General features: G+C 60.0%; 2 protein-coding genes across 9 annotated transcripts in view; both read right to left on the bottom strand.

Annotated features, from left to right (window-relative positions):
• Positions 1–394: 394 nt before the first annotated feature.
• NUDT16L1 (nudix hydrolase 16 like 1) lies at positions 395–2,834 on the bottom strand. Of its 2 annotated transcripts, none has more exons than XM_007984386.3 (3): positions 2,320–2,834; positions 1,903–2,233; positions 395–1,261 (listed from the first exon to the last, which is right to left on the bottom strand). In XM_007984386.3, the coding sequence occupies exons 1-3, from the start codon at positions 2,512–2,514 to the stop codon at positions 1,167–1,169; spliced, it is 621 nt and encodes a 206-aa protein (XP_007982577.1). In that variant the 5' UTR covers positions 2,515–2,834; the 3' UTR covers positions 395–1,166. The 2 variants fall into 2 exon arrangements, with proteins under 2 accessions (XP_007982577.1, XP_007982569.1); XM_007984378.3 differs by having other exon boundaries at positions 1,973–2,233; positions 2,320–2,827.
• Positions 2,835–5,172: 2,338 nt separating this feature from the next.
• Positions 5,173–23,475, bottom strand: part of MGRN1 (mahogunin ring finger 1) — a 65,199-nt gene continuing 46,896 nt past the window's right edge. For 2 of the 7 annotated variants that reach the window (XM_007984411.3, XM_007984421.3), the window contains exons 10-17: positions 22,291–22,450; positions 18,419–18,528; positions 15,976–16,041; positions 14,295–14,521; positions 13,139–13,262; positions 12,815–12,860; positions 12,148–12,237; positions 5,173–7,336 (exon numbers count right to left, since the gene is read on the bottom strand). In XM_007984411.3, coding sequence (XP_007982602.2) covers positions 7,224–7,336; positions 12,148–12,237; positions 12,815–12,860; positions 13,139–13,262; positions 14,295–14,521; positions 15,976–16,041; positions 18,419–18,528; positions 22,291–22,450 — 936 coding nt within the window. In that variant the 3' untranslated portion in view covers positions 5,173–7,223. Of the gene's footprint in view, positions 7,337–9,798; positions 9,844–12,147; positions 12,238–12,814; positions 12,861–13,138; positions 13,263–14,294; positions 14,522–15,975; positions 16,042–18,418; positions 18,529–22,290; positions 22,451–23,475 lie in introns of all 7 variants that reach the window. The other 5 variants (XM_007984430.3, XM_007984440.3, XM_007984457.3 and 2 more) reach the window with 4 other exon arrangements.

Below are 23,475 nucleotides of genomic sequence, written 5' to 3'. Positions count from 1 at the left end.
TTTTCTGACGATGCCACTGGAGTCTTTCCAGATGTGAGGCTGTAGGAGACCACGAGGGATGGCTCTGCTGCTGCCCTTCTGCACAGTAAGCCTGCACTGCTACACCAGCCCCTAGAGCTGCTTGCAGATGGTGGTGTAGGGCGGGTTTGCAAAGCAGGTCAGCTCAGGTGCAGCCAGGGCCATCAGGATCAGGAAGGGGAGCCTGCCCTGAAGGTCTCAGCCCACATACCCCAACCTGGCTGATGGGACAGCGCTTATGCTGGGAGTGCCCCCAGTCAACACTGGGGACAAACATGCCTCTGGCTGGGGCAGCTTCTCCCTCCCCCTAGGGCAGGAGGCCTGAGCTGGCTCCATCCAGAACCGAAACACACAGAGTAGCTGAGAAACACACACAGCAGCTGAGGAGTGACTTTATTGTCTTCTCCTTCGACAGCTTCGTCGTACATAGCTGGGCCCCCGAGGCCCTGACTGTCCCTGGGAACCAAGCCACGTGGGGTGAAGCTACTTTGAAACCTCACCCACAGTTCACACGTGGTGAAAGAGAAAGAGAAAATCTAGCAAAGTAAATCCAACAACAACCCAAATTAACAGTATTAACTTCCTACCCCAAGTTGGCTCTCCCCCAGGCTCTGAGCTGGCTCAGGAAGGAGGCAGGAATGCTGACCTAGACGAGGCATCCTCCACCCACACATCCCGTCTTCCGAGTGGCCCTGGAGCTGTGCGCAGTCCCTGTGGGCCTCCACTAGCCGGGATGAGACACACACACAGGAGGGTCTGAGCCTGGGATGAACAAGAGCATCCTGAGGCTGGAGAGGCAGGCCCAGTGTGCCCAGACCACCCTGCTCTGCCTGAGAGGATGGGCTGGGTCCCAGCTGGCCTGGCCACCACCTAGTGACTGCTTGGGACAGTGGAGATGACAAGATGCCCCTTTGCCCTAGGCAGTCAGAAGTGGGGTACACACACACACTCTAGAAGCCACACTTGGCAGGAATTCCCAGTCTTCCGGCCCAGGGGAGGGTGCCAGCAGCCCAGGCAGCCCTCAGGATGAGGCTGGGAGCAACTTCTCCAGGGCCTTCTTCTGCTTCTCGGTGGCCGCAGCCAGGGCCTCAGCCAGCTTCTCCTCAGGCATCATGTTGAGCACCTTGAGGGCAAAGAGGAGCTGGCACTTAGCCGTGCTCACAAAGGCGTTGCTCAGGAAGTTGGGGAAGCCTCCGACTCGGTCCTTCTGGGTGTACAGCGGGACCCGCACGAGGCCCAGCACCTGCGCAGACAGGAGGTAGGGGTTGGGGCCAGGCCTGCCACGCAATGGCACCCCTGGCAGAAGGGGCCTGGAAGCTAGGAGGCCAGGGTACGAGCAGCCAGCTTTGCCAAGGACTTAATGGGAGACCCAGGCAGGACCTGGCAGAAGCCAACCAGCTCCCTTGGAGCAGTGCAGCCCCCTCCTCCCCAAGCAAGTGTGGAGGCTGACCCCATGCACTTCCCCCTCGTACCTAGGCCACCACCCGGGGTCCACACCCCATGCTTCCCGTCCACCCAACGAAGCCTGAACACCTGGAGTCCAACCCTTCCAAACCACAAAACACAAATCCCAAGAGCCTTCACGCCCCCCATGAGGTTCCCAAGTTTTACGACCCCCACTGTGCTCAAGTTTCCCAACTCCCCAAGCAAGCCCCGCTCCTCCCCCATCCCTTCCTCCCCACCGATCCCACTCCCCACTCCCAGGATTGGCAATGGCAGGCAGCAAGGCGGATGTAACACAGCCCTGAGGGAGCCCCAGCCCCGGCCCCCACCACCGCCCCTCCTTTCCCGGCCCCCCAGCCCCAGACCCCTCTCCCCACCCCATTGCTGGAGACAGCGACACCCGACCCAGCCCGGCCAGGGGACCCTCAGGAGACGTGTTACCCATCGGTGCCTTCCACGGGGCCAGAGCCAAACCCCGGGGCGGGGGGCGGGGCCCGGGCGGCGGCCCCACCTCCAGGCCGTGGTCGCGCGAGTGCACCGCGCTGATCTCCACGGCGTGCAGCTGCTCCAGCGTCAGCTGCCGCGCGTACAGGTGCGCCACGACGCGGTGTGGGCCCTCGGTCAGGTGAGAGCTCAGGTAGTCGGCCTCGGTGAGGCGCAGGCAGCCCAGGCCCAGGCCCAGCACCCGGTTCAGGCCGTCCTCCAGCGACCAGAAGCGCCGGTCCACGAAGCCCCCGGGGAAGCCCAGCAGCCCATCGAAACGCATCTGCATCTGCAAGAGAACACGGGTCAGAGCCGGGGGATCGTCGGACGCCCCCGCCCCGGCCCGCCCGCACCCGCGCCCGCTCCCGTCCTCACCAGCACCGAGAAGCGCATGGGGATGCGGCCGAAGAGCTGTCCAGGGTTGGCGGCGTACAGCATGGCGTGGCACGAGTGGCTCCAGCCCGGCCCCAGGCGCATCGCCTCCACCCGGCTGATCTGCTTCAGCTCTGGAACCGCCGCCGTCGACATCTTGGCACTGACCCCGTCCCCGTCGCTGCCACTTAAGAGCATGCGCGAGCCCGCCCCCGCCGCGCCTCACCAATCCGCGGGCGGCCGCACCCCCGGGTCCCGTTCCCCCGCCAATCGCCGGCGCGCCCCGGGACCGAGCCCCTCGCAGCGCCGCAGCGCGTCGTCGAGAGGTGCAGCGAGCGGTGTGCAAAAGAAGGCGGTGAGCGTCACCCAATAGTCGCACACCCCGGGCGGCGGCCCCGCCTCCGACGGGAGCGCCTAGTCGACTGTTTGGTGCCGTGGTGGCTCAAGGTTCACACTGTGGGCGACGAATATCCTCCTTGGCGCCCCAAAGCAGACAGCCAAAAATCCCTGCGGTTTCTCCACCCTCGATGGCGCCGATCCCCCTTGCGCTCACCCGTTTCTCCCCAGGAGGCGGGCCCCGCATGGCCCCGCGCATCCGCAATGGCGCCCTTGGCACGACCGAACCAGCCAGAAATGCCCCGGAGCCTTGCTCCGCCAGCGCCACAGGACCCGAGCCCGGAGGGCGACGGCCTTCGCCTGCCACGCACGACAGCAGTCCCGACCTAGCCACCCTGCTGGCCGGCTCGATCCAGAACAGCACAGGCAGTAGGGCCAGGCAGGGCTTGAGCGCCCCGGTCCCCGAGTCCACGCTGGGTCAGGGCGGACGACTGGGAGCTCTGGGGCTCTGTGGACCCAGCTTGCTGAGCAGAGAGTGACTTAAATTCCGGGGCTGGAGCTTTCCAGCATCCTCCATGCCAGACACCCCGTGCTTTTGGGGGAAGAGGGGCTTCCCCAATTTACGATGAGGAACTTGGAGCTCAGAGAGGGACAGAACTTGCCTAAGTACACCCAGCAGCTGGTGACAGAGACAGGATCCCGATTCCACAAGAGCCTGAGGTACTTACCTTGTGTTTGTACTGGAGATGTCTCAGGCTCAGAAACATCAGAAACAGCCCGAGAGCGAGCGAGGTCCGCTGAACTCCGTGATGGCAAGGCTCACCTCATCAGCAGCAGGGCCCAAGGCCACTTTCCTCCCCACCCGGGGAATGGATTTGCTAAGTACATGAACCACCCGCCTGCACTCACAGCATGGGTGCCCAGGGCTGGGGCACAGTCTCAGGAGAGCTGTGCAGTGAGGCCAACCTCACTGGCACAGAGAAGGCTGCCTTGAGTGGAGCCAAGCAGGAGAGGTAGGCAGAGGGTGGGCACTGGAAACTCACCTGTTAGGTGCATGGTGGTTTCAGATGTGTAGAATAAGAACCCAGAGAGGGCACCTCTGTCTCCTCCTATGGCCACCAGTGGGTCAGGGGCCACATGGGACAGCTGCAGGCAGCAGGGGAAGTCCAGATTCCAGGGTGAGCGACCATGTCAGAAGGCGAGAGGGCAGCAAGGGGAAGGGTCCTCCCACCCAAAGAGGGCCCCCACCCCTAGGCAGCCAAGCCCCGCCAGTGCCCAGGGCCTGTGGGATGCCGGCGCACGGCAGGGGAGGCTCCCCTTGTTCCAGCCCCTCCCCAAGACCAGACATGAAAAAAAGTGCCGTGTCTGTTGGGAGGTAGATGGGGAGCCGATCTGGCCCATGCACGCACCCGTCTGACACCCTGGGCACCCCTCTACCCACACTGGGATGGGGCCAGACCCAGGCGTGTCAGAGCAGCTGCAGGGTCCATGGGTGGCAGCCTTCCCAGGGCAGGGCCTGATGGGCCAGAACATGGGCTTCCCCTCCAGCCTCACAGTCTTCAGTCGAAGAAGGGTTATGGTGGCAGCTTGACCTGCGCCAAAGGAGTTGGGGCCTTGAGTGGTAGGTGGTGGTGTGGTGGGTGCCCTGGGGCACTGGCCACTCCCTGGGCCGGGGAGCAGGGGCTGGGCTCCAGCCTGCAAGCCCACAACCATGGGTGGCTAGACCTGCTCCCGCCGTCCAGGCTCCACACGCCAGCCACAGGGCTCTAGCACTGCTCCTCTGCTTGGAAACCTGTTCTTAAAACTCAACTCCCCCTTATAAAAACACTCCAGCAGTCCCGACAAGCTTTTCAGTATCTATCCAGCAGCCTTCACTCCAGCCAGGGGCTGTCCCCAGGGGACACACCAGGCTCACTCCTGCCACCTGGAACATTCTTCCAGGGCCAGCTCTTCCTCAGCCCTCAGGGCTGTTTAAGTCTCCTCAGAGAGGCCCTCCCTTCCACCCGGTTAAGTGAGTCCTTGTACGGTTTCGTCTCACCACCACGCTCACTTTCTTCCTAATAGTAACCACACCTGGCAGGATTCTGATGAGCTGCTGGGCATCTCACTGCCTGCAAGGCAGGGGCCTGGGGACAGGGCCAGGCCCTCGGCTGTTCGACTGTTCCGCCTCCACTGACACACAGCAGGTACTTAGCAAACGCTGGGGCTAGAGATGGGGACGGGAGTGACAACTCACAGCTGGAGACCCTGGGCTCCCGCACCACCTGTTCAGGAGACAGCCCAACCTCGAGGCTGTGGCTTCCCTCCAACCAGACAACCAGTCCTGACAGGGATGGCTGGGAGCTGCCCGTTCTCATTAGCCCTCACCTTGCTCACTGCCCTGACCCCGGAGGGAAGCCGGGCAGAGACCATGGAGCTGCCAGGGTGTGGGAGCCACCACCAACCACCCAGCGGCAAAACTCCGGGTCAGGAAACAGCCACAATCCCGAGGGCTGCACCCAGAGGAAGGAGCAGACAGGATATTGCTGCATGATTTTATTACTATAAATATACAGTAAAAACGAACCAACGGTGAGCCCATCTGAACACATCAGACGGCAGCACATGGAAGTCCCAGCGGGCCACTCTGCGGCCCAAACATCACGCAGAGCTCTGGCACCAGGACCGATGGCCAGAGGCTGGGGCTTTGGTTGGGGGGTTGGTGCAGGGTGTGTGTGTGCGTGGGGCGGGGAGAGGTGCGTGGGTCAGGAGAGGTGCGTGGGTCAGGAGGTGCGCGGGGCAGGAGAGGTGCGTGGGAGATGCTCGGTCCCAGTACACACACATGCATGGGAACATGTGCATTGAGTATGTGCGTGTATGGTGAGAGCATGTGTGAGCATGTATACATGTGTGAACGTGTGCATGTGAGCATGTGTGAGTGGGCGTGCATGTGTGAGCGTGTATGGGTGAGAGCATGTGCGTGTGTGTGCACGAGCAGGAGGGTTGGCTGGCCTGGGTGTGCAGGGAGCTGAGTGTGGGGACCGTGCTATCCACTGCTGGGTCTCCCCCAAGTGCCCACTAGGCAGAGCTTGTGCTCAGAGCCACCGTGAGCCTCAGGGGAGGGCACTGAGCTGCCCCACGGCTGTCCTATCCGCAGGCCCGGCTGCAGGGCAGCCCTCCGGGGCCAGGGAGCAGCACACACCTTCCTGGCCCAGGGCTCTACTGGGACAGCTCCAGCCCTGGGTCACCAGGCCCAGGCACTCTCCCTTTGCACATCTGCTGCCCAGGAGTTTTACCTTAAAAAAAAAAACAAAAAACAAAAAACAGGATGAAGTCGCCCAGAGGCCAAGCCTCCCGGCTGGGACCCCACTCCCCAGTGTGCTGCTGGCTCCCTCCTCCCCAAGCCAGTCCTGCCACAGAAGCCTGCTATAGAACCAAATCAAAGAGATCTGCAAGGAAGCCAGACACAGTGGCTCATGCCTGTAATCCCAGCATTTTGGGAGGCCAAGGCGGGTGGATGACCTGAGGTCAGGAGTTTGAGACCAGCCTGACCAACATGGAGAAATCCCTTCTCTACTAAAAATACAAAAAAAGTAGCCGGGCGTGGTGGTACATGCCTGTAATCCCAGCTACTCAGGAGCCTGAGGCAGGACAATCACTAGAACCCGGGAGGCAGAGGTTGCGGTGACCTAAGATAGCGCCACTGCACTCCAGCCTGGACAGCAAGAGTGAAACTCTCTCAAAAAAAAAAATTGCAAGGGGACATTCCAATGGCAAAGGGGAACAAGGAGGCCGCCAGGTCCTCCCTGGCAGTAGCCTGTCCAACAGAAGCCCCTGCACCTGGAGGGACCTGGTGATGTCACCAAAGCCAGCACCATGAGAAGGTGTGGAGCTGGGTGACAAGGTCACTGGATGCTGGAAGCCGCTGTGTCTCCACCCCTCAGTCAGGCCCAGCACCGGGCTGAGATACTAGCTGCCCAGGGCGGCACCTGTGCACCCCAGGCTCCGAGCACTGAGGGCCCCAGCGGAGACGCACCAGAGAGGGCACTGAGGCTAAGCAAACACGGCAGAGGACAAAAAGCAGCGACAGCCAGGTCGCCACAGTGAGACGCAGGGTGGGCGGACAGGCACTGTTTCCTTCATTGACGGTGCCTGGAGCCCCCCACTGCCCCTGAACATCTGTGAAGACAGTGCTTCCACCACCGGTAAATCTCTTCTGCAGGTCTGCTGAGTTCTTGGGGCAGTGGCCGCAGAGTTGAGGGGGCAGGCAGAGCCAGCACAGGCCGCATGTGGGCAGCCCCAGCCCCAGCCGCTCAGCCTGCGGGACCCTGGGGAACCAGGGCTCTGAACGAGGGATGGAAAGCTGCTGTCCTTCATCTTGTACCAGTTACAAATGTATCAGCTGTAGAAAAGGGAGACTTGGAGAGAGCAGTCCACTGTGCTCTTTGATCAAGGGTCACCATGGCCCCTCGGAGCCTGGTGGCCACAGCGGGCATGCAGACAGGAGACGCCGGCTAGCACCGGGGTCCGAGGCAGCCCCTCGGCAAAGTCTGGGGAGCTGAGGGCTCCATGCTGCCAGCTCGGCCAGGCTCTCAGAGTGGGGTCAGCTCGGCGGTGCTGGGATCAGGGCTGGGGCCACCAAGTGGAGGCCAGGTGGGGCTGGTGGTGCCGAGGCCGTGGGCCATCTCCATGGAGGTGGGCCATCCTGCAGGTGGGAGCAGAGGGAGGGGAGGAGGGTCACACTCGGATGCTTGGTCCCGCGCCACCCGCTCCTACCCATCCGGCACCCCCACTCCCGCCGCCCGTGGCCAGAACAGCAGATTCACTCAGATGAGAGCACACCGAGGGCTGGAGGACTCCCCGGCTGTGCTAAATACGCTGTGTCCCTCTCAGGACAGACGACCCCACATCCCCCGACACCGGCAGCAGACCTGCAGCCCCGTGTCAGAATGCGACACAGCACCGTGGCTGCTGCCCTCTGGGTCTCCTGCCCTTGCCCTGGTTAGTTTCCTGGGATGTAACAGCCGCTGTCCTGCCAAGGTCCTTTGGCTGGGTTAGTGGAACTCGGTCAGCCTAGGGTGCAGGGGTGGGGAGCAGCCCTGGATGAGAACAAGCCTGTGCTCAGAGTGGGCCCCAGGTGGCTACTGCAAGGCAGAGAGAGGAGCCTCCCACAGAGCCCCAATACACAGAGCCTGCATGATGCTGCCAGGCGCTGTCCCCGGATGGGTCTGGCGTCCCTGGGGCTTGGGCAACAGTGCTGGTGCAGAGCCTGGGACGGGGCCAGCATGGCCTCAGGGCTGCCCGATACCCAGCCACCAGCCCTGACGCATGGCTCCCAGTAGACATGGCCCAGGCCCCACTCTCAGGTGAAAGGCGGCTATTTTTTTCGGGGACTGCGACGAGAGCAGGGTTCCGAGGCTGTGAGCCCTGTTCTAGAACACACCGGCACTCCAGCCTCTGGAAGCTTGACCTGAATCGTAACATTCGCATAGCACCTTCCACCGACATGCTGGCCGGGCCCCTCTGAAAGGTGCTGAGTGTCATTTCAGTCTAGGGGTATGATGGCTCAGGAGAGGGGTCAACAAAGGGACTCGCTGGGCTCAAGACAGAGGTTCGTGGGAATGCAGAGCGCAGTCAAAAGCAGTGAAGTTCTCCCTGGCCTGGCTCAAGTCCACCAAGGGGAAAGGGCCTCTTAGAGCCTGCAACCCCCGCCAGGCACTTCCCAGCAGGCTGCACGGGCCTCGGCAGACCAGAGCTGCACGCAGCATGTGTGCCAAGACCCTTCAGGAAGACAGAGGGTCACCAATCCGTCTGCCTACATTTTGCTGGCACTCTTGCTGGCCTTCTCTCTCCCCACCGTGTGCGCGCGTGTGTGTGTGTGTGTATTTTTTCTTGAGACATGGTCTCAAGCTGGAATGGGGGTGTGTGTGTGTTGTTTTTTTCTTGAGACAGGTCGCAGGCTGGAGTGGGCCTTCACCTCCCCAGCTCAGGCGATCCTCCCACCTCAGCCCCCGAGTAGCTGGGACCAAAGGACGAGCTACCACGCCCAAGCCAATTTTTTATTTTTTATAGAGAGGGGGTCTGTGTTTCCCACACTGATCTTGAATTCCTGGGCTCAAGTGATCTATCCCCTTGGTCTCCCAAAGTACTGGAACTCCAGGTGTGAACCACTGCCTGGCCAGAGCGGCCTTCTGTACAACATTCACCTGGGCCACCCTGGTAGAGGGCACCTCTTGCGGGGGATGGGGGGTGCCAGCCCCACAGGGCCTTCTATCACTCAGTGCTGGTGTTCCAGAAGGTTCCAGTACTGGGAGGGACAAGTAAGTTGGCAGCAATGGTGGGCTCATGGCACAAAGGCAGCCCACAAGGGACTCTCTGCCAGGCCCACGGTGACGCTAGGCCCACGGAAGCCATGCTGACAAGGGAAGGAGGGAGCAGGGGAGCAGGGGAGCAGGTGGCTGTGTGAGCGGATGCCCTCAGGACAGGATACAAGATGCTATGTCCTGGACACCAGAGGGCCCCTCGAGGACAGACTCCCTCCAAGAGAAGGGGACTGAGCTTGGAAACAGGTGATACAGGGGCTCTCCCAATCTGGGGCGCATTCTTTTCCCCATGAATTGTTACTTAAAGCCATGATCAGAACATGGGAGAGGACCTGCCGAGCGCCCTAACATATCTGCTGCAGGACCAATGGGAACTCATGGTGGGACCACCGGGAACAAGGCCAGACCCAGGCCTGGGGCTCTCCCCTCGGGACACGTCGTCCCACATCTCCCTGGGGTTCCCTCCACGGTGCTGCCCTGATCCTTCAAGCTCCTGCCTCCCGTAAGGGACAGTGGCTCTGGGGCGCCTGGGCTGGGTCTGTCTCCCTGCCTGGGCTGGGACTGTTCCAGGGCCCCTCAAGGCTGGAAGAAAAGCCTGACTGGCCGCCTAGTCCAGATGGAGAGACCTCTGGCCCCAAAAGTCAGGACCCCCCGGGAGGCCACTTTCTTGGGCAAAGGTGCAGCAGCCACTGGAGAGCTCTAGATTCGGAATCCAGGGCCCCTGGGAAGACGGATGCGGACAAAGACCCGAAAACCAGAAGGAACCCCGCCAGAAAGCAGGGGAGACTCCTCTCTCCAAGGACGCGCGTCAGAGCCCCCGAAGCGCGTCTGGAAGGTCACGTACCGGCTTACTCGTCTATACCAACAGAGCAGGAGTCGGGCCCCAGGGCTGCGCGGAGAGGAGGAGAGACAGACGGAAGCTCAGTTAGCAAGCGCGCAGCAGCCGGCACAGCCACAGCAAGGGCACCAGCTTGGGGACGGGGTCGAGGCCATCTAGAAACAAGTGCTCTGCTGCAACCACAGAGAACCCACAAGGAGAACCACAGCTGGGAGGCAGAGTGCAGCCAGAATTCAATGCGCAGGAGCACACTGGCCCTGCCCCTCCCTCCCGCAGCTCCCACCGCCGCAGCCGAGGGAAGGGCGCACGAAGGACCTGGCGGGCGCCGTCCACCTCTGGTTTCAGGAGTGAAGGCCCTGGGTGGGGGGCTGGGGCTGGACAGGACTGAGCCCAGGGAAACTCCAAGACACCAGGGCCCCGGGGTTCACCATCTCAGTGGCCCTCCCATCTACAGGGACACCAGGGTTCACTGATGCCGCCCACCCCGCCAGGCAGCAGCTGCACCCCTCTGAGAAACCACAAGCTCCTGCGTGTGATCATGCCTTACACATAGACACAGAGAGACAGTCAAGGGCTCTGATAAGTGAAAAAGTCATTGGAACAGAGGGGCCACCACATGGATTTAAAAACACAGAAACCTGTGCTGACAAGGCTGACAGCCATGGAGATGACGCCACACGGCCCCCAAAGGCAGATGCGCTCTCTGTGGCTCAGAACTGAGGCCGTCAGGCTGACCTGCTGGCATTCAGCAGCAGCCGACTCCAAGAGGGGGGCCCGGGGCGCAGGAGTTCACCTCAGGCTGCCCCGATGTAGACTTGGCCACTCCTCTGCCACCTCCACAGATGACTGCTGCCTGGCCCCGTCTATGGACCTGAAGAAGGCCGGAGACCCTCCCCTGGGGGTGAGGCATGAGACTCGGAGTCCTGGCCTCATCTGTGTGGGCCGGCAGTGGCTGTCCTGATCCTTCCCAGGCCCGGCCACATAGGGGAGGCGCAGCCTCTGAGATGCTGCCCCACAGGGCCACCCTGCAGGATCAGATGTCACGTTCGTGGCTCCCAGAAGCTGAGGTCCTTCTCCTGGCCCCTCCCCGATCACCCCCTAAGTTTTTCATCAGAATGAAATATCTGAGGTCCTTTGAAAGACCTTACTTGAATTCTGTCACTTTAAGGTAAGCTGGTCCTAAACACGCCTTGTGCTCTGAGTTGTTGGGGGCAGGCTGCTGTGGCCGTCAGGGCACCAGAGGCAGTGCCTGCTCCTGTAGCCTGTCATTCCCAGCCCGTGAGCACAGGCCACTGCTCAGCCAGAGTCCAGAGACACAAGAGCCCCTTTCCAACTAAAGCACGTCACAGCCACCCAATGCCAGGCCCAGGTCACCAGGTGACTCAGGAGGACTGAGCAATGGTGGGCCCTGGGGCCAGGAAGCGGGTGAAGAGGCCTGGCAGCCGCAAGGGAGGAGCCCGCCCCCTACGCAGTGGCTCTGGGGTCATGTCTGAACGCACCGCTGTAGCTGTTCATCCCAGTTTCAGAGCCACAGACAGCTTCGTGGCAGGCACTGAGACACAAGTCTGAGAGCCCCCACTTCCCTCCCAGTCTTTGGAGCTTAGGATGCAAAACTGAGGATCTTATCCTAGCAGAGCAGAACACGAAGGTGCTTAGCTGACCGGGCCTGGGCCCAAGCCTCTGGACAAGGTGAAAAGAGGAACCCTTTCTCCTGGTCTTGCTGCTCCCCGCTGGCGCCTGGTGCCCCTGCCTGTCCTCTGTGCCCTGGCCTGGGATGTGCTGCTGCATCGGGTGGCCTATGTCAGGCCTGGGGCAGGGTGACCCAGAAGACACTGCCCCTGCTCTCTGTGGCCCAGGTCCCCCGCTACCCAGCACATCATGTGGCACCTGCTCCTGCTCTGTCTGCAGCTCTCACGCACTGCCAGGAGCTCACCTGGCACCCAGCATGGGGCCTGTGGACGCCTGATACGACTGGGGTGGGGGAAGATGTGGTGATCCCAGAGAGGCTGGATCTGCCCTCCTGGCAGGGAGCAGGAGGCAGAGGGAAAAGGACCCCAGCCTCTCACAGGCAGCCTCTCTCGCCTCCTGTGGCCAAGGTGGCCCCGGGGAGAGAAGGGCTTTGGTACGGTTTCCGCTCCCAAGAGCCAGGCCCTGCACGAGGCTGCCTTGCGGCTGTGGCCCTGGCCCGCATCCTGCTTCAGGGTCAATAGCAGGGCCATGGCTTAGAGCCAGGGAGAGCACCGGGCTCCCATGGACCAGCCCTTGCTGCTATGCACCGACCATCAGAGCAGGGCCCCGTCCCCGGACACTGAGACAGGCACCCAGCCCCTCACCCCCAGACCCCAGTCCCTTTACCTGGCAGGTAGATGTCAGCAGGTGGGCCTCGGCCACAGTGCTCAGGGCTGCTATCCTGTAGGACGTTCTCAATGGAAGGCGCTCGGGTCCCTGAAGGTGGAAGGCGAGGTCAGGGATCTACAGGCAGGGGCCAGGTCCCGGCAGGTCCCTCCGGGCAGGAGGCTCAAGGCCGTCTCTCTTACCCAAGAACTTTGTAGCCACTGTGGGGGCCCCAGGCTTGGGCTCCAGCAGGACTCCACCGTGACCCCACCTGCTCTCCAGGGACCCCAAAGCCAGGTGTTTCCCATCTATGTCCCTCCTTCCCATCCCCCACATGGGGTTTTTTTTCCCCGTTTTCACACTGTGTCCCAGATGTTCAGAGCATGAGGCTTTTTTGTTTTGATCATAGAAACATTACACATTCATGTTTCAAAACAAGGACTGAACGCTGGCAGGTGTTCCCCATCCCAGGCAGACGGCCCTGCAGGGTGAACAGTGCGGCCTGACCCTGTCACCCGTTCAGTCCCTCCCAGCCGGGATCCCAGTGCCGCCGAGAGAGGCCTCTTGGCCAAGGGTTCCTGGGGCAGAAGAGGTGCTGGCCCAATGCCACCTGGAGCCCTAAGACCCCAGTGAGCCAGGGCTGCCTGGTCCCTGCATGCGGTTTGTACCCACGGAAGGAGGGGCTCACCTTGCTTTGGTGACGACGACTCATCAACCTCTTCTGTTATGAAACTCTAGAAAACAAAGCGTAAAGTGGCCTGGAGCTCGGAGAGAGCCTCAGCCAGCCCTCCAGGACAAGCCGCCATCAGGTATGGCCCTCCCGGGACCCACACAGCCGCTCCACCGGGGGTGCTGCATCCACAGACCGAGGCTAAGGAACCACACAGCTCAGCAAGGGCCTAGAAGTGCGGGAGTGCCCAGGCGGGCAGGGGGATGGGGTCTGATTCCAGCGACAGAAGCTGGAGGAGGGCTGGCCAGGGCGGGCACACAAAGCTTCCCTGGGGGGCCTCACCTCAGGGGAGCTGCTTTCCCGCAGGGCCAGCTCTGCACCACCCAGTTGGGGAGGGGCGTCCACGTCCTCGGAGAGCTTCTCCTCATCCTCTTCGTGGATGGGGGAAGACGGGGACCGCAAGGTGCTGGGGACAGAGGAGGGTGTGCAGGGGTGAGAGGACAGCAACAAGGAAGGCTAACCCTACCAAAGCCACGCAGGGCACCTGGGGGCCTGCACACACCTGCCAGAACCCACACAAGGACACTGCCTGGAGAAGGGCATCACCAGCCATGGGGGCCAACCCAAACGGCCAACAGGCAGCAGCGGCCCCCACAGACCCGCCTGACAGAGGGCTCCCACACACTGGCACAGGCCTGGGTTTCCTTTTCTTTCTGAAGGAGGAGAAACCGCTGGTGGTTCCTGGGGAGGAGAAGCAGCAGGAGACAGAGGCCTCCCTTTCCTCTGAGCTTTGACGCTGCCTCCTCGTGGGCATGGAGGGTGCCCAGGACGGCCCTGCAGAACCCCGCCTTCCTGAAACTCTTCTAAGAAAACCGACAGGCCTGAGGCACGGAGTTCCCCTGGCAACCGCCGCTCTAGACACCTCGAGGCTCCAGGGGAACCACAAATGAGCCGTGGCCAACCCCAGGAGCCGGGCCCTCAGAAGGCTGTCGTATGAGTGACGGATGATGCAGTCTTCACCTGGAGAGCCACGCCCCGTGGCTTGTCACGGGTGAACGGCAAGAGCAGTGAGTGTGCCTGGGTCACTGTCAGGTCTCGAGTTTCGGATGCCCTGGCTGGTCACCCGCAGAGTGGGCCTATGTGGCCAGTCCCCCAGTGAAGTCCGGGAACCCAGAGGCTCAAAGGGGCTCCCCTCAGTAGAGACACAGCACTGACCCCTGCAGTTTCCCGCTCGACAGTGTGTATGCGCCTGCACGCCGGTGTAGCTCCGGTGGGGGGTCAAAGCCTCCGGCTGCCCGGATGCCCTTCCTGCCTTGTCTGTTGCGTTCTTTGCTGTAAGAAACTTTATCCACGAGTCTAACCTGATGTGGGGTCTCTGAGTCCTTCTGGGGGATCACCACAAGGAACACACCATAAAGTGATTTGAAACCACAAATACGCCTGCTCCACACACGTGGCACCACCCCCCCGCCATGCACCCAGCCTGGCTGCCGCTCACCTGTCGGGGGCCTTGCTCTGCGGCCTGCCCTTCTGGCGGCTGCTGTCCAGGATGTGGTCAATAGCGGCGAGGGGACAGCTGGCTTGGGACAGGCCGTCCGAGATGCCTGAATAGGTGATTTCTTCATAAAGAGGGGCCGAGGGGATGGCCGGGGAGACAGCCCGGAGGCCGTTGAGCGCCTCAAGCAGCGAGATGGGCTCGTAGCCAGGTGGGACACTGTCAGAGCTCTGTAGGGACAGGGTGTGTGAGGGGGCTCATGCCCAGGGACCACCTGCTCCCCAGACCCTCCTCCTGATGACTTCCTGTCCACTCTGTCCTTTGGGGGATTTAGACTCCCCCATCCTCAGGGGGTGGCCAAGAGCTCCCTGGCAGCACTGACGCACTCCCTGCCTCAGCCATCAGCTCCAGCACGGGGCCGGATGCCCAAACGCCCATGCTGGTGCCCGGGATGATGGGCACGAGGGCATCTGCCAAGAGCCGCCCCAGCCCTGGCCTCAACCAGCCCCTCCCTGGCTTTCAGTCCCGCCTGGCCACAGGTGGAGAGTGAAGGGTTAGTGACAGACAGGAGCTGGGAGCGGGGGCAGAGCAAAGCCATGCCAGAGGTGAGAGACACGGTCGTCGGAGTGTCCTGGACCAGGGAAAGCTGAACTGTCGGGAGCTGTGCCCCGCCCGGGCCTCTGGGGGCTGGCCTGCTCCAGGCAATTCTAATGGGTGCCGTGGCTAACAGCCACTGTTCTCCCCTCATTGGGAGCAGACAGAATCGACAAGGCTGAGGAAGAAGGAAAATGCTCAGGTTCCGGGGAACGGAAGTCAGACTGCAGGGGCCCCTGCTCTGTCCCCACAAAACCAGGTTGAGGGGCAAAACGCTAGTCACGGCTCCCTTCAGGACAGCTGGGCCTGCCTGACCGAGCTCCTGGAAGGAAGGGAAGGTGAAATGGGTGGGGGGTGCCTGGGGACCACGGGGAGTTGGGGGAGAAATGGGGGGGCGGGCATGGCCCAGGCCCTGAGCCTGGGATGCTTTTCTGGACCTCTATGTCCCCCACATTTGCTCCCGTACCTGCCTCCAAGTTAAAGGTAAGTAATGACACAGAAGCCCCTCACCCCTCTAGAAAGGAAAATGCGCTCTGGGTGGTTCCGGAGAGGCCTCCACCTCTCTACACCAAGGCCCGCAAGGTTTCGGCTGAGTCTGCCCGGGCCATGGAGGCTCCAGGTAGTCATGTGCTGGTCCCCCTGCCTGCTCCCTGGGGCACAGGGACAGCCCAAGAAAACCAAAGTCCTCAGCCCAAAGAGCTCGAACCCGCAGGGCGAAGGAGTGGGACGCGGGGCCGAGAAGCATGCGTGGGGCGCGATTGCAAAACGCAGCAGCGACGTTAGTTCTGCCTGCAACGTCCATTCCACTGCCAGCAAGAAAAAAAAGGGAAACGGCACGGGGGCCACGCGGGGCGGAGGCAAAGCTGAGGGGAGGGCGGCGGGGCCAGCGAGCCTGGCATTTCGCCCACAGACCGAGAGCTTTTCTGGTTCCACAAACTCCCTGAGCAGGGAGGCCGTGACCGGGAGAGCGGAGCTGATGGGTTACATGAATCAGACACTAGCCTGGGGCGGAAACCATCTCCCCTACTTGTCATGGACTTAAAAATGAGGACAGGGGCAAAAAAACGTAGCCGGAGGACCAGACACTTACTGTTTCCCTTTTAGGTTTCTTGCTGGTCAGGGAGGCGGGGTGCGGCTTTGATTTTTTAAAGGGACACTGTCAAGATAAAAATCAAATGTTTTACAACCACCACCCCCACGCGGCCCTGGAGTGGGCTGGACAGGTCTCTCTGGCTGGCTGTCCTCTCGCCACACCGCGGCCCAGAACTTCAAAAGCTTCCAGTGGACGTGAATCTCGGGAACGTCCTAAGTGCGGGTTCTGACTCGGGCCTTGGGCGAGCCATGTGTGCATCTCGGGAGCTCCCAGGAGCTGTGCTGCTGGAGTGGGGAGGCTGTGGAGCCCAATCTCATCCCCAGTGCCTGGCCCCTCACAGTCTGGGTCACCTGGGGAGCAGATTTGGCCAAGGTGGAAGTGAGGGCAGCTGGACGCTCCCTAATGCGGGGTGGGTGCAGGGCAGGGATCCTGAAGTCACTGCGGTCAAAGTCCCCAGCCAGTGCCCAAGCACTGGTGCTAACTCATCACAACAACGAATCCCTCAAGAGGACTGGGGAGAAGAGTCAGCCCCAGACCCACCCACCCACCATCATCTTTAGGGACTCGCTGGACAGAACGCCTGTGGTGGCTGTTTCTGGCACTATGTGGAAGGGGCTCTGACAGGAACCTGGCAGGTGACGAGGAGCATTTGCTTTCGCTCTGTGCAGAGGGGAGGACGGCTCCCTGGGTGGCTGGAGGTCAGAGCTGCCTGGTCACACCTCGGACCCCGGCCGCCCTGCACTGTAGGGGAATCTCAGCTCAGCCTAAGAGGGACAAACACAGAGGGACCTACTGGGCCCTCAGCCACCAGGACACAAACGGGGAGGGGCAAAAACAAGTGACAATAAAGCTAGCCACGCCTGAGCATACATCTCTCCCTGCCTGAGAGAGGAAACCCTCTCAGAGGCAAATCCCTCAGGGGCTGCTTCTCTCGCCACCAAAAACCTGAGCGCACACAGCGTTTCCAAATCAAAGTCAACATCACAAGTGCGGAGGGCGTGGTGCCAGGAGCCCCGCGATGGCAGGGACCTAGCGCGCCCGGGTTGACAGGGACCCCCAAGCCTTGTTTCTCCTCTAGCTTCAAGACCATGTCAGATTTTAAAAGACAATCCCAAAATCTGGGTTTTAAGGGAAATTCCAGACTTTTAAACATTGGCCCCATTTCCGAAACATTGCACCTACTGCCAGGGAGGCCCACGGGGCCCAGGTCAAGGCCCTGATCAAGGGAGCTTGCGAGGAGCCTTCAAGAGCAAAGGCGGTGTCTGTGAACGCCAGTCCTCGGGGCTCTGCTCCTCTTTTCTGTTTAGAGAGGCAGCAGGGCCTGGAAGAACCAACGACTCCAAACAGCTGCAGCTAAGAGCCAAGAAAGGGACTCAATCTGACAATGCACGTGGCCAGTAGGGAGCAGTGGGCCTGAGACCCGGGCCCAGCCAGTCACTGTCCGACTCCCCCATTCTGCTCCCCACCCATCATAGCCCCTGCCCCTGCCACCCATCCCCGTCTCTGTCTCTCCCTGTGTCTCTCCACATCTGTCTCTTCCTATCTCTCTGTCAGTCTCTCCCTTTGTCTCTCCACATCTCTCTTGCCCTGTCTCTGTGTCTCTCCATATTTGTCTCTGTCTCTCCCTGTGTCTCTCCACCTCTCTCTCACCCCGTCCCTGTGCTTCTCTGTGCATCTCTGTCCGCGTCTCTGTCTCTCTCCTTGGGTCCTTGAAGCCAGGGTTCCACCTCCTTGTGTGGCTGAAGCAGGGTCTGCCCTTAAGGTCCCCAGTGAGGGAGCCTAGAGGGCCTGGAGCGTGGGAGGAGGGTCACCAGCGCCCCTTGCACAGCAACTCATGAGGGTAAGAGCACGGCTCATTCACTAAGAACCACGGGCTAGCGGCGGTGGCTCAGGCCTGTAATCCCAGCACTTTGGGAGGCTGAGGCAGGACCAGCACTTGAGCCCAAGAGTTTGAGACCAGCCTGGGCAACATGGGGAAACCCCATCTTACTAAAAATACAAAACATGAGCTGGGCATGGTGGTGCACGCCTGTGGTCACAGCATCTTGGGAGGCTGAAGTGGGAGAATCGCTTGAGGCTGGGAAGTCGAGGCTGCAGTGAGCTGAGATTGCACCACCTTGGGCGCACACCAGCCTCGGTGACGGAGCGAGACCCTGCCTTAAAAAGAAAAAAAAAAAAAGCACCTGGAGACCTCGACTGCGCTCAGCCCTGTCGCAGGCTCTGGGTACTGACGGCAGCAGCACTCTTCCCAGCAGCGGCATCCCAGGGCCCAGCCTGGCCACCCCCTTCATGCCTCACGGTCACCCATGGGGGCCAAGCCTGCTCACTGGACAGATGAGAACACGGGGCTGCTGGCTGGACCGTCTGGGCCTCGGGCCTGGCCCAGGCACTCACGCCCCTCTCGCGCCCGCCCATCCCGCAGGCAGGAGGCGGCACTTACAGAGTGCTCATCGTGCTCCAGGCTCTGGGCCAGGACAGGGCTGAAGGACACGGGGGACAGGGCTCCTGGCTTCTTCCGCACCGCCCGGATCTGCAGGAGGGCCCGGAAAGCTGCGGCAGAAGGAGGGCTCGGATCAGGCCCGGGCGACACACCCAGCCCCGAGGGGATCCTCGAAACCCCAGGGATCGACACCCCCCACACACCACAGGGGTCCCAGGGCAACCCCGCTTCCACATCAGAACAAATACAGTTTTTTTTTTTTTTTTTTCAGTTTTAAAAGGGGGTTTAACAGGCAAGAAAAAAGGGGGAAGGAAGAAAGAAGCTCCCCTGTACAGGGAGGGGGGCTCCAAAGACTAGAGACAGAATCCCCACAAACACAGAATTAATGAAATGGCCCCGGACAGGAGACACAGCGAGGCCACGAAGTGCTGCCCAAGGCGGGGCTCCAGAGGGTGTTTCCAAGAGGCTGGTACCAAGACCCCCAAGGCGTCACACCCCTGAAGCTCCAGGCTGCACCCGAGACAGGATGTGACTGCAAATCAGCAGTCCTGGCTGAGCCCAGAGGAGCTCTTGGCTGCTGGACAGGATGGCAGGCGGGGACATCACACTGGGGAAGCCAAGGTGGAGATGTCATGCTGGGGAAACTAAGGCAAGGACCTCATGCTGAGGAAGCTGAGGTGGGGAGTCACTCTGGGGAAACTGAGGCAAGAACATCACACTGGGGAAGCCGAGGGCACAGACAGCAGCCACTGGGAGCAGGGAAGATAAACCAGGACCTAGGATGCCCCGTCATCCCACAGTGCCAGTCCTGCTCACACAAGGGCCCCACAGGCTGCTGCAGAATGTTCCTGAGACACCTTTAGTGATGTATGCAGGCCAGGAAACTGAACCACCAAACCAAACTAGCCACCTCCAGCAAACCAAAACGGGAGAGCATCTGCGGTCAACCCAGGGACAGGACCTCAGGCCGCCTCTGTGTTCATTTCTACTGAGAACAGCAGGCCCTGTCCTTGGCCGCCTGTGAGGGGCACCTCTACCACCACCTCATGAGGCTCAAAGCCACACGGGGGCTCTGAACTCGAGTCTGATGGCCCCGACCCACAGACCCCACACACCTGAAGATTCCAGAGTTGTACTCGGGTCAGGGCACCCTCCCTGGAAAGCAGCCCTGCTGTATCTCCAGCCACACAGCATCCCTGAGGCTCAGTCCTCAACACTGCCTGCCTCCTAGGCACAGGGAACCTTCCCAGACAGCCCACCCCGGCCCCACTTGCTGGTCCCCACCCCCGCAACTCTGTGGCTTTCAGACAGCAGAGGCTGACAGACCACAGACGGCCTGGGCCAGCCCTCCCTGCTACAGGATCTGCCACAGGCTGGGCGGCCAGTCTCTCCCTCCAGGCCCCAGCAGCCTCCTCACTTCCTCCTGGGATATCTGGACACCTCTCGGGACCCCATGGCCTGACTGCACAGAACAGCGTCCTCACACAGCCCCACACCCGGCTCGGAGGTCTGCTGGTCTACTACGTGCATGTGTCCTGCAGCTGTGTAGGCAAATCCTCCCCACGCCCTTGTCCAGCTGCCAGGACCCAGGCCAGGGATCCCAAGATCCAGGGCAAGGGCCTGCCAGCGGGATGCGCATTTTAACCTGGTGGTTTTTTCACCCTGAGAACATTCAGGTTCCCTCTACTGGAAAACACTCAGAACGGGGCCCTACGCGACGGCTTTTCACTGAGGAAATGTCTGGAGTGCTCTAGAAAACGCAATTTAATTCCTTGGACGATTTTCTACCCAGTATACTTTGTTTTCACCTCACTATATATAATTTATACTTGTATCTTTGAAACAGGGTCTTCCCTTGTCTCTCAGGCTGGGGTACAGTGGTGGCACAATCACAGCTCACTGCAGCCTCAACCTCCCAGGCTCAATCGATCCTCCTGCCTCAGCCTTCCAAGTCACTGGGACTATAGCCAACACATCTGGCTAATTTTAAACTTTCTGTAGAGATGTGGTTTCACCATGTTGCCCAGGCTGGTCTCGAACTCTTGGGCTCAAGCAATCCTCCTGCCTCGGCCTCCCAAAGTGCTGGGATTATAGGTGTGATCCGCAACCAACTTTATGCTAGAAATTTATCAAAATATTTTCTATTTTACCTTTAAAATAAAGATCTGAGCTTGGCATGGTAGCTCATGCCCATAATTCCAACACTTTAGGAGGCAAGAGGACCACTTAAGTCCTAGAGTTTGAGACCAGCCTGGGCGACATAACAAGACCCTGTCTCTACAAAAAAAATTTAGAAACAAGGCCGGGCCCTGTGGCTCTGCCTGTAATCCCAGGACTGTGGGAGGCCAAGGCAGGCACATTTACTTGAAGTCAGGAGCTTGAGATCAGCCTGGGCAACATGGTAAAACCTCGTCTCTACTAAAAACACACAAAATAGCCAGGCGTGGTGACACATGCCTGTGATTCCAGCTACTCAGGAGGCTGAGGCAGGAGAATCATTTGAACCTGGGAGGCAGAGGTCACAGTGAGCCAAGATCCTGCCACTGTACTCCAGCCCGGGCAACAGAGTAAGACTCTGTCTCTAAATAAATAAATAAATAAAAGTAATTAATTAAAACAAAAAACTAGGGCCCAGCGCGGTGGCTCATGCCTATAATCCCAGCACTTTGGGAGGCCAAGGCAGGCAGATCACGAGGTCAGGTGTTCAAGACCAGCCTGACCAACATGGTGAAACCCCATCTCTACTAAAAATACAAAAATTAGCTGGGCGTGGTGGTGCAGAGCTGTAATCCCAGCTACTGAGGAGGATGAGGCAGGAGAATCGCTTGAACCTGGGAGGTGGCGGTTATAGTGAGGCGAGATTGTGCCACTGCACTCCAGCCTGGGTGACAGAGCGAGACTCTATCTCAAAAAAAAAAAAAAAAAAAAGCCAGGCACTGGGGCTCACGCCTGTAACCCCAGCACTTTGGAGGCTGAGGTGGGCAGATGACTTGAGGCCAGGAGTTCAAGACCAGCCTGGCCCACATGGCAAAATCCCATCTCTACTAAAAGTAAAATATTAGCTGGCCGGCGGCCGGGGGATGCCTGCAATCCCACCTACTAGGGAGGCTGAGACAGGAGAATTGCTTGAACTCAGGAGGCAGAGGTTACAGTGAGCCGAGAACTCGCCACTGAACTCTAGCCTGGGTGACAGCATGAAACTGTCTCAAACAAAAATTAATAAAAATAAAATAAGAATAAAGATTTCGGCCGGCCGCGGTGGCTCAAGCCTGTAATCCCAGCACTTTGGGAGGCCGAGACGGGTGGATCACGAGGTCAGGAGATCAAGACCATCCTGGCTAACCCGGTGAAACCCCGTCTCTACTAAAAAATACAAAAATCTAGCCAGGCGAGGTGGCGGGCACCTGTAGTCCCAGCTACTCGGGAGTCTTGAGGCAGGAGAATGGCGTGAACCCGGGAGGCGGAGCTTGCAGTGAGCTGAGATCCGGCCACTGCACTCCAGCCTGGGCGACAGAGCGAGACTCCGTCTCAAAAAAAAAAAAAAAAAAAAAAAAAAAGAATAAAGATTTCATTCACTGATTAATTTTCGTTCATATGCCCTGGAGCACTTCTGTAGCCCTTTGTTCTGCAAGCCTTGCCTGTCTGGAGGCAGACGTGAAGATCTGAATGCCCCGTGCTAGCGTCCCTGCCAGCTTTCATGGTGACTGACTCTGACAGCCAACACGCCCGCGTTCAGCACAGACCAGATAAATGACGACTCTTTTCTTTCTTAGCCAACAAGGGACCTGTGGCCCCCTAGGCCACAACTACTGTGGTGTGGCCAGTCCCTAACTTCCAGAACCATCCACAGAACAGCCCGCCAGGGCACTCACGCAGCCGGCAGATGGGACAGTTGTTGGCCTGGTAGCGCAGCGTGTCAGCGCAGGAGGTACAGAGGCACAGGTGGCGGCAGGGCAGGATCAGCGTGTCCCGCAGGTCGGACAGGCACACCACACACTCATTGCTGTTGTCACTGTTCTCGTCGTCCGAGGGCTGCGGAGACAAGGGCTTGTGGGTCAGCAGCCTCCCAAGGGCCAGAGTAGGGCTCCTGCTTCCTGTCCCCAGCTGTCCCACCCCACTCCACCCTGCCCCGGGAGCAGTCATGACAAAGAGAAGTCCAGAGTGGGGGGGAGGTTGCCCCATAGCAGAACCACCAGGCTCAAATCCAGTGTAAACTCAGCATCTGGCGGGGGGGCGGGGTCTATGTCCCTCACCCACCCAAATCATGAGAACATGGTCTCTTTCTGTTCTTCAGACCCAAAGAAAAAATGTGGAAGAGATGCACCTAAGAAACATCTTCCTGAGAGTCAGGGTACCCGTATCATTTGGTTTAAAAAAACCAAGTTAGGGCCAGGCGCGGTGGCTCACGCCTGTAATCCCAGCACTTTGGGAGGCCAAGGCGGGTGGATCACAACGTCAGGAGATGGAGACCACGGTGAAACCCCGTCTCTACTAAAAGTACAAAAAATTAGCCGGGCGTGGTGGCGGGCGCCTGTAGTCCCAGTTACTCAGGAGACTGAGGCAGGAGAATGGCGTGAACCCAGAAGGCAGAGCTTGCAGTGAGCTGAGATCACGCCACTGCACTCCAGTCTAGGCGACAGACTGAGACTCCGTCTCAAAAAAAAAAAAAAAAAAAAAGTATGTTAGAAATATTTTCATTAATGGCAGCTACCAGAAACCACATTAGCAACTGGACCAAGAGAAAGCCAAAAATCTAAACCAGTTACCCACAAACTAGGCCTGCGGCCTGCTTCTGTAAATAAAATCTTATTGGAACATTGCCACACCCACTCATTTTCATACTGTCCCCGCTGCTCCTGTCGTAATGGCCGTGTGGAGTCAATGCAACAAAGACCATATTGCCCGGGCAGCTGAAAACATTCCCTCTCTGGCCGTTTTTGCAAAGTCGGCCGCCCCTTGTGTGAAACATGAATGCACTGACTGCCCTTGGCTGAGGCGAGGCCCGGCCAGGCGCTCTGCTCCCGCCACGTGGAGCTGCTCCAGTTGTGCTGGGCCCA

Source organism: Chlorocebus sabaeus, chromosome 5, assembly GCF_047675955.1.
Source record: "Chlorocebus sabaeus isolate Y175 chromosome 5, mChlSab1.0.hap1, whole genome shotgun sequence".
Lineage (NCBI taxonomy): Eukaryota > Metazoa > Chordata > Mammalia > Primates > Cercopithecidae > Chlorocebus > Chlorocebus sabaeus.
This window is presented reverse-complemented; position numbering and strand designations above follow the sequence as displayed.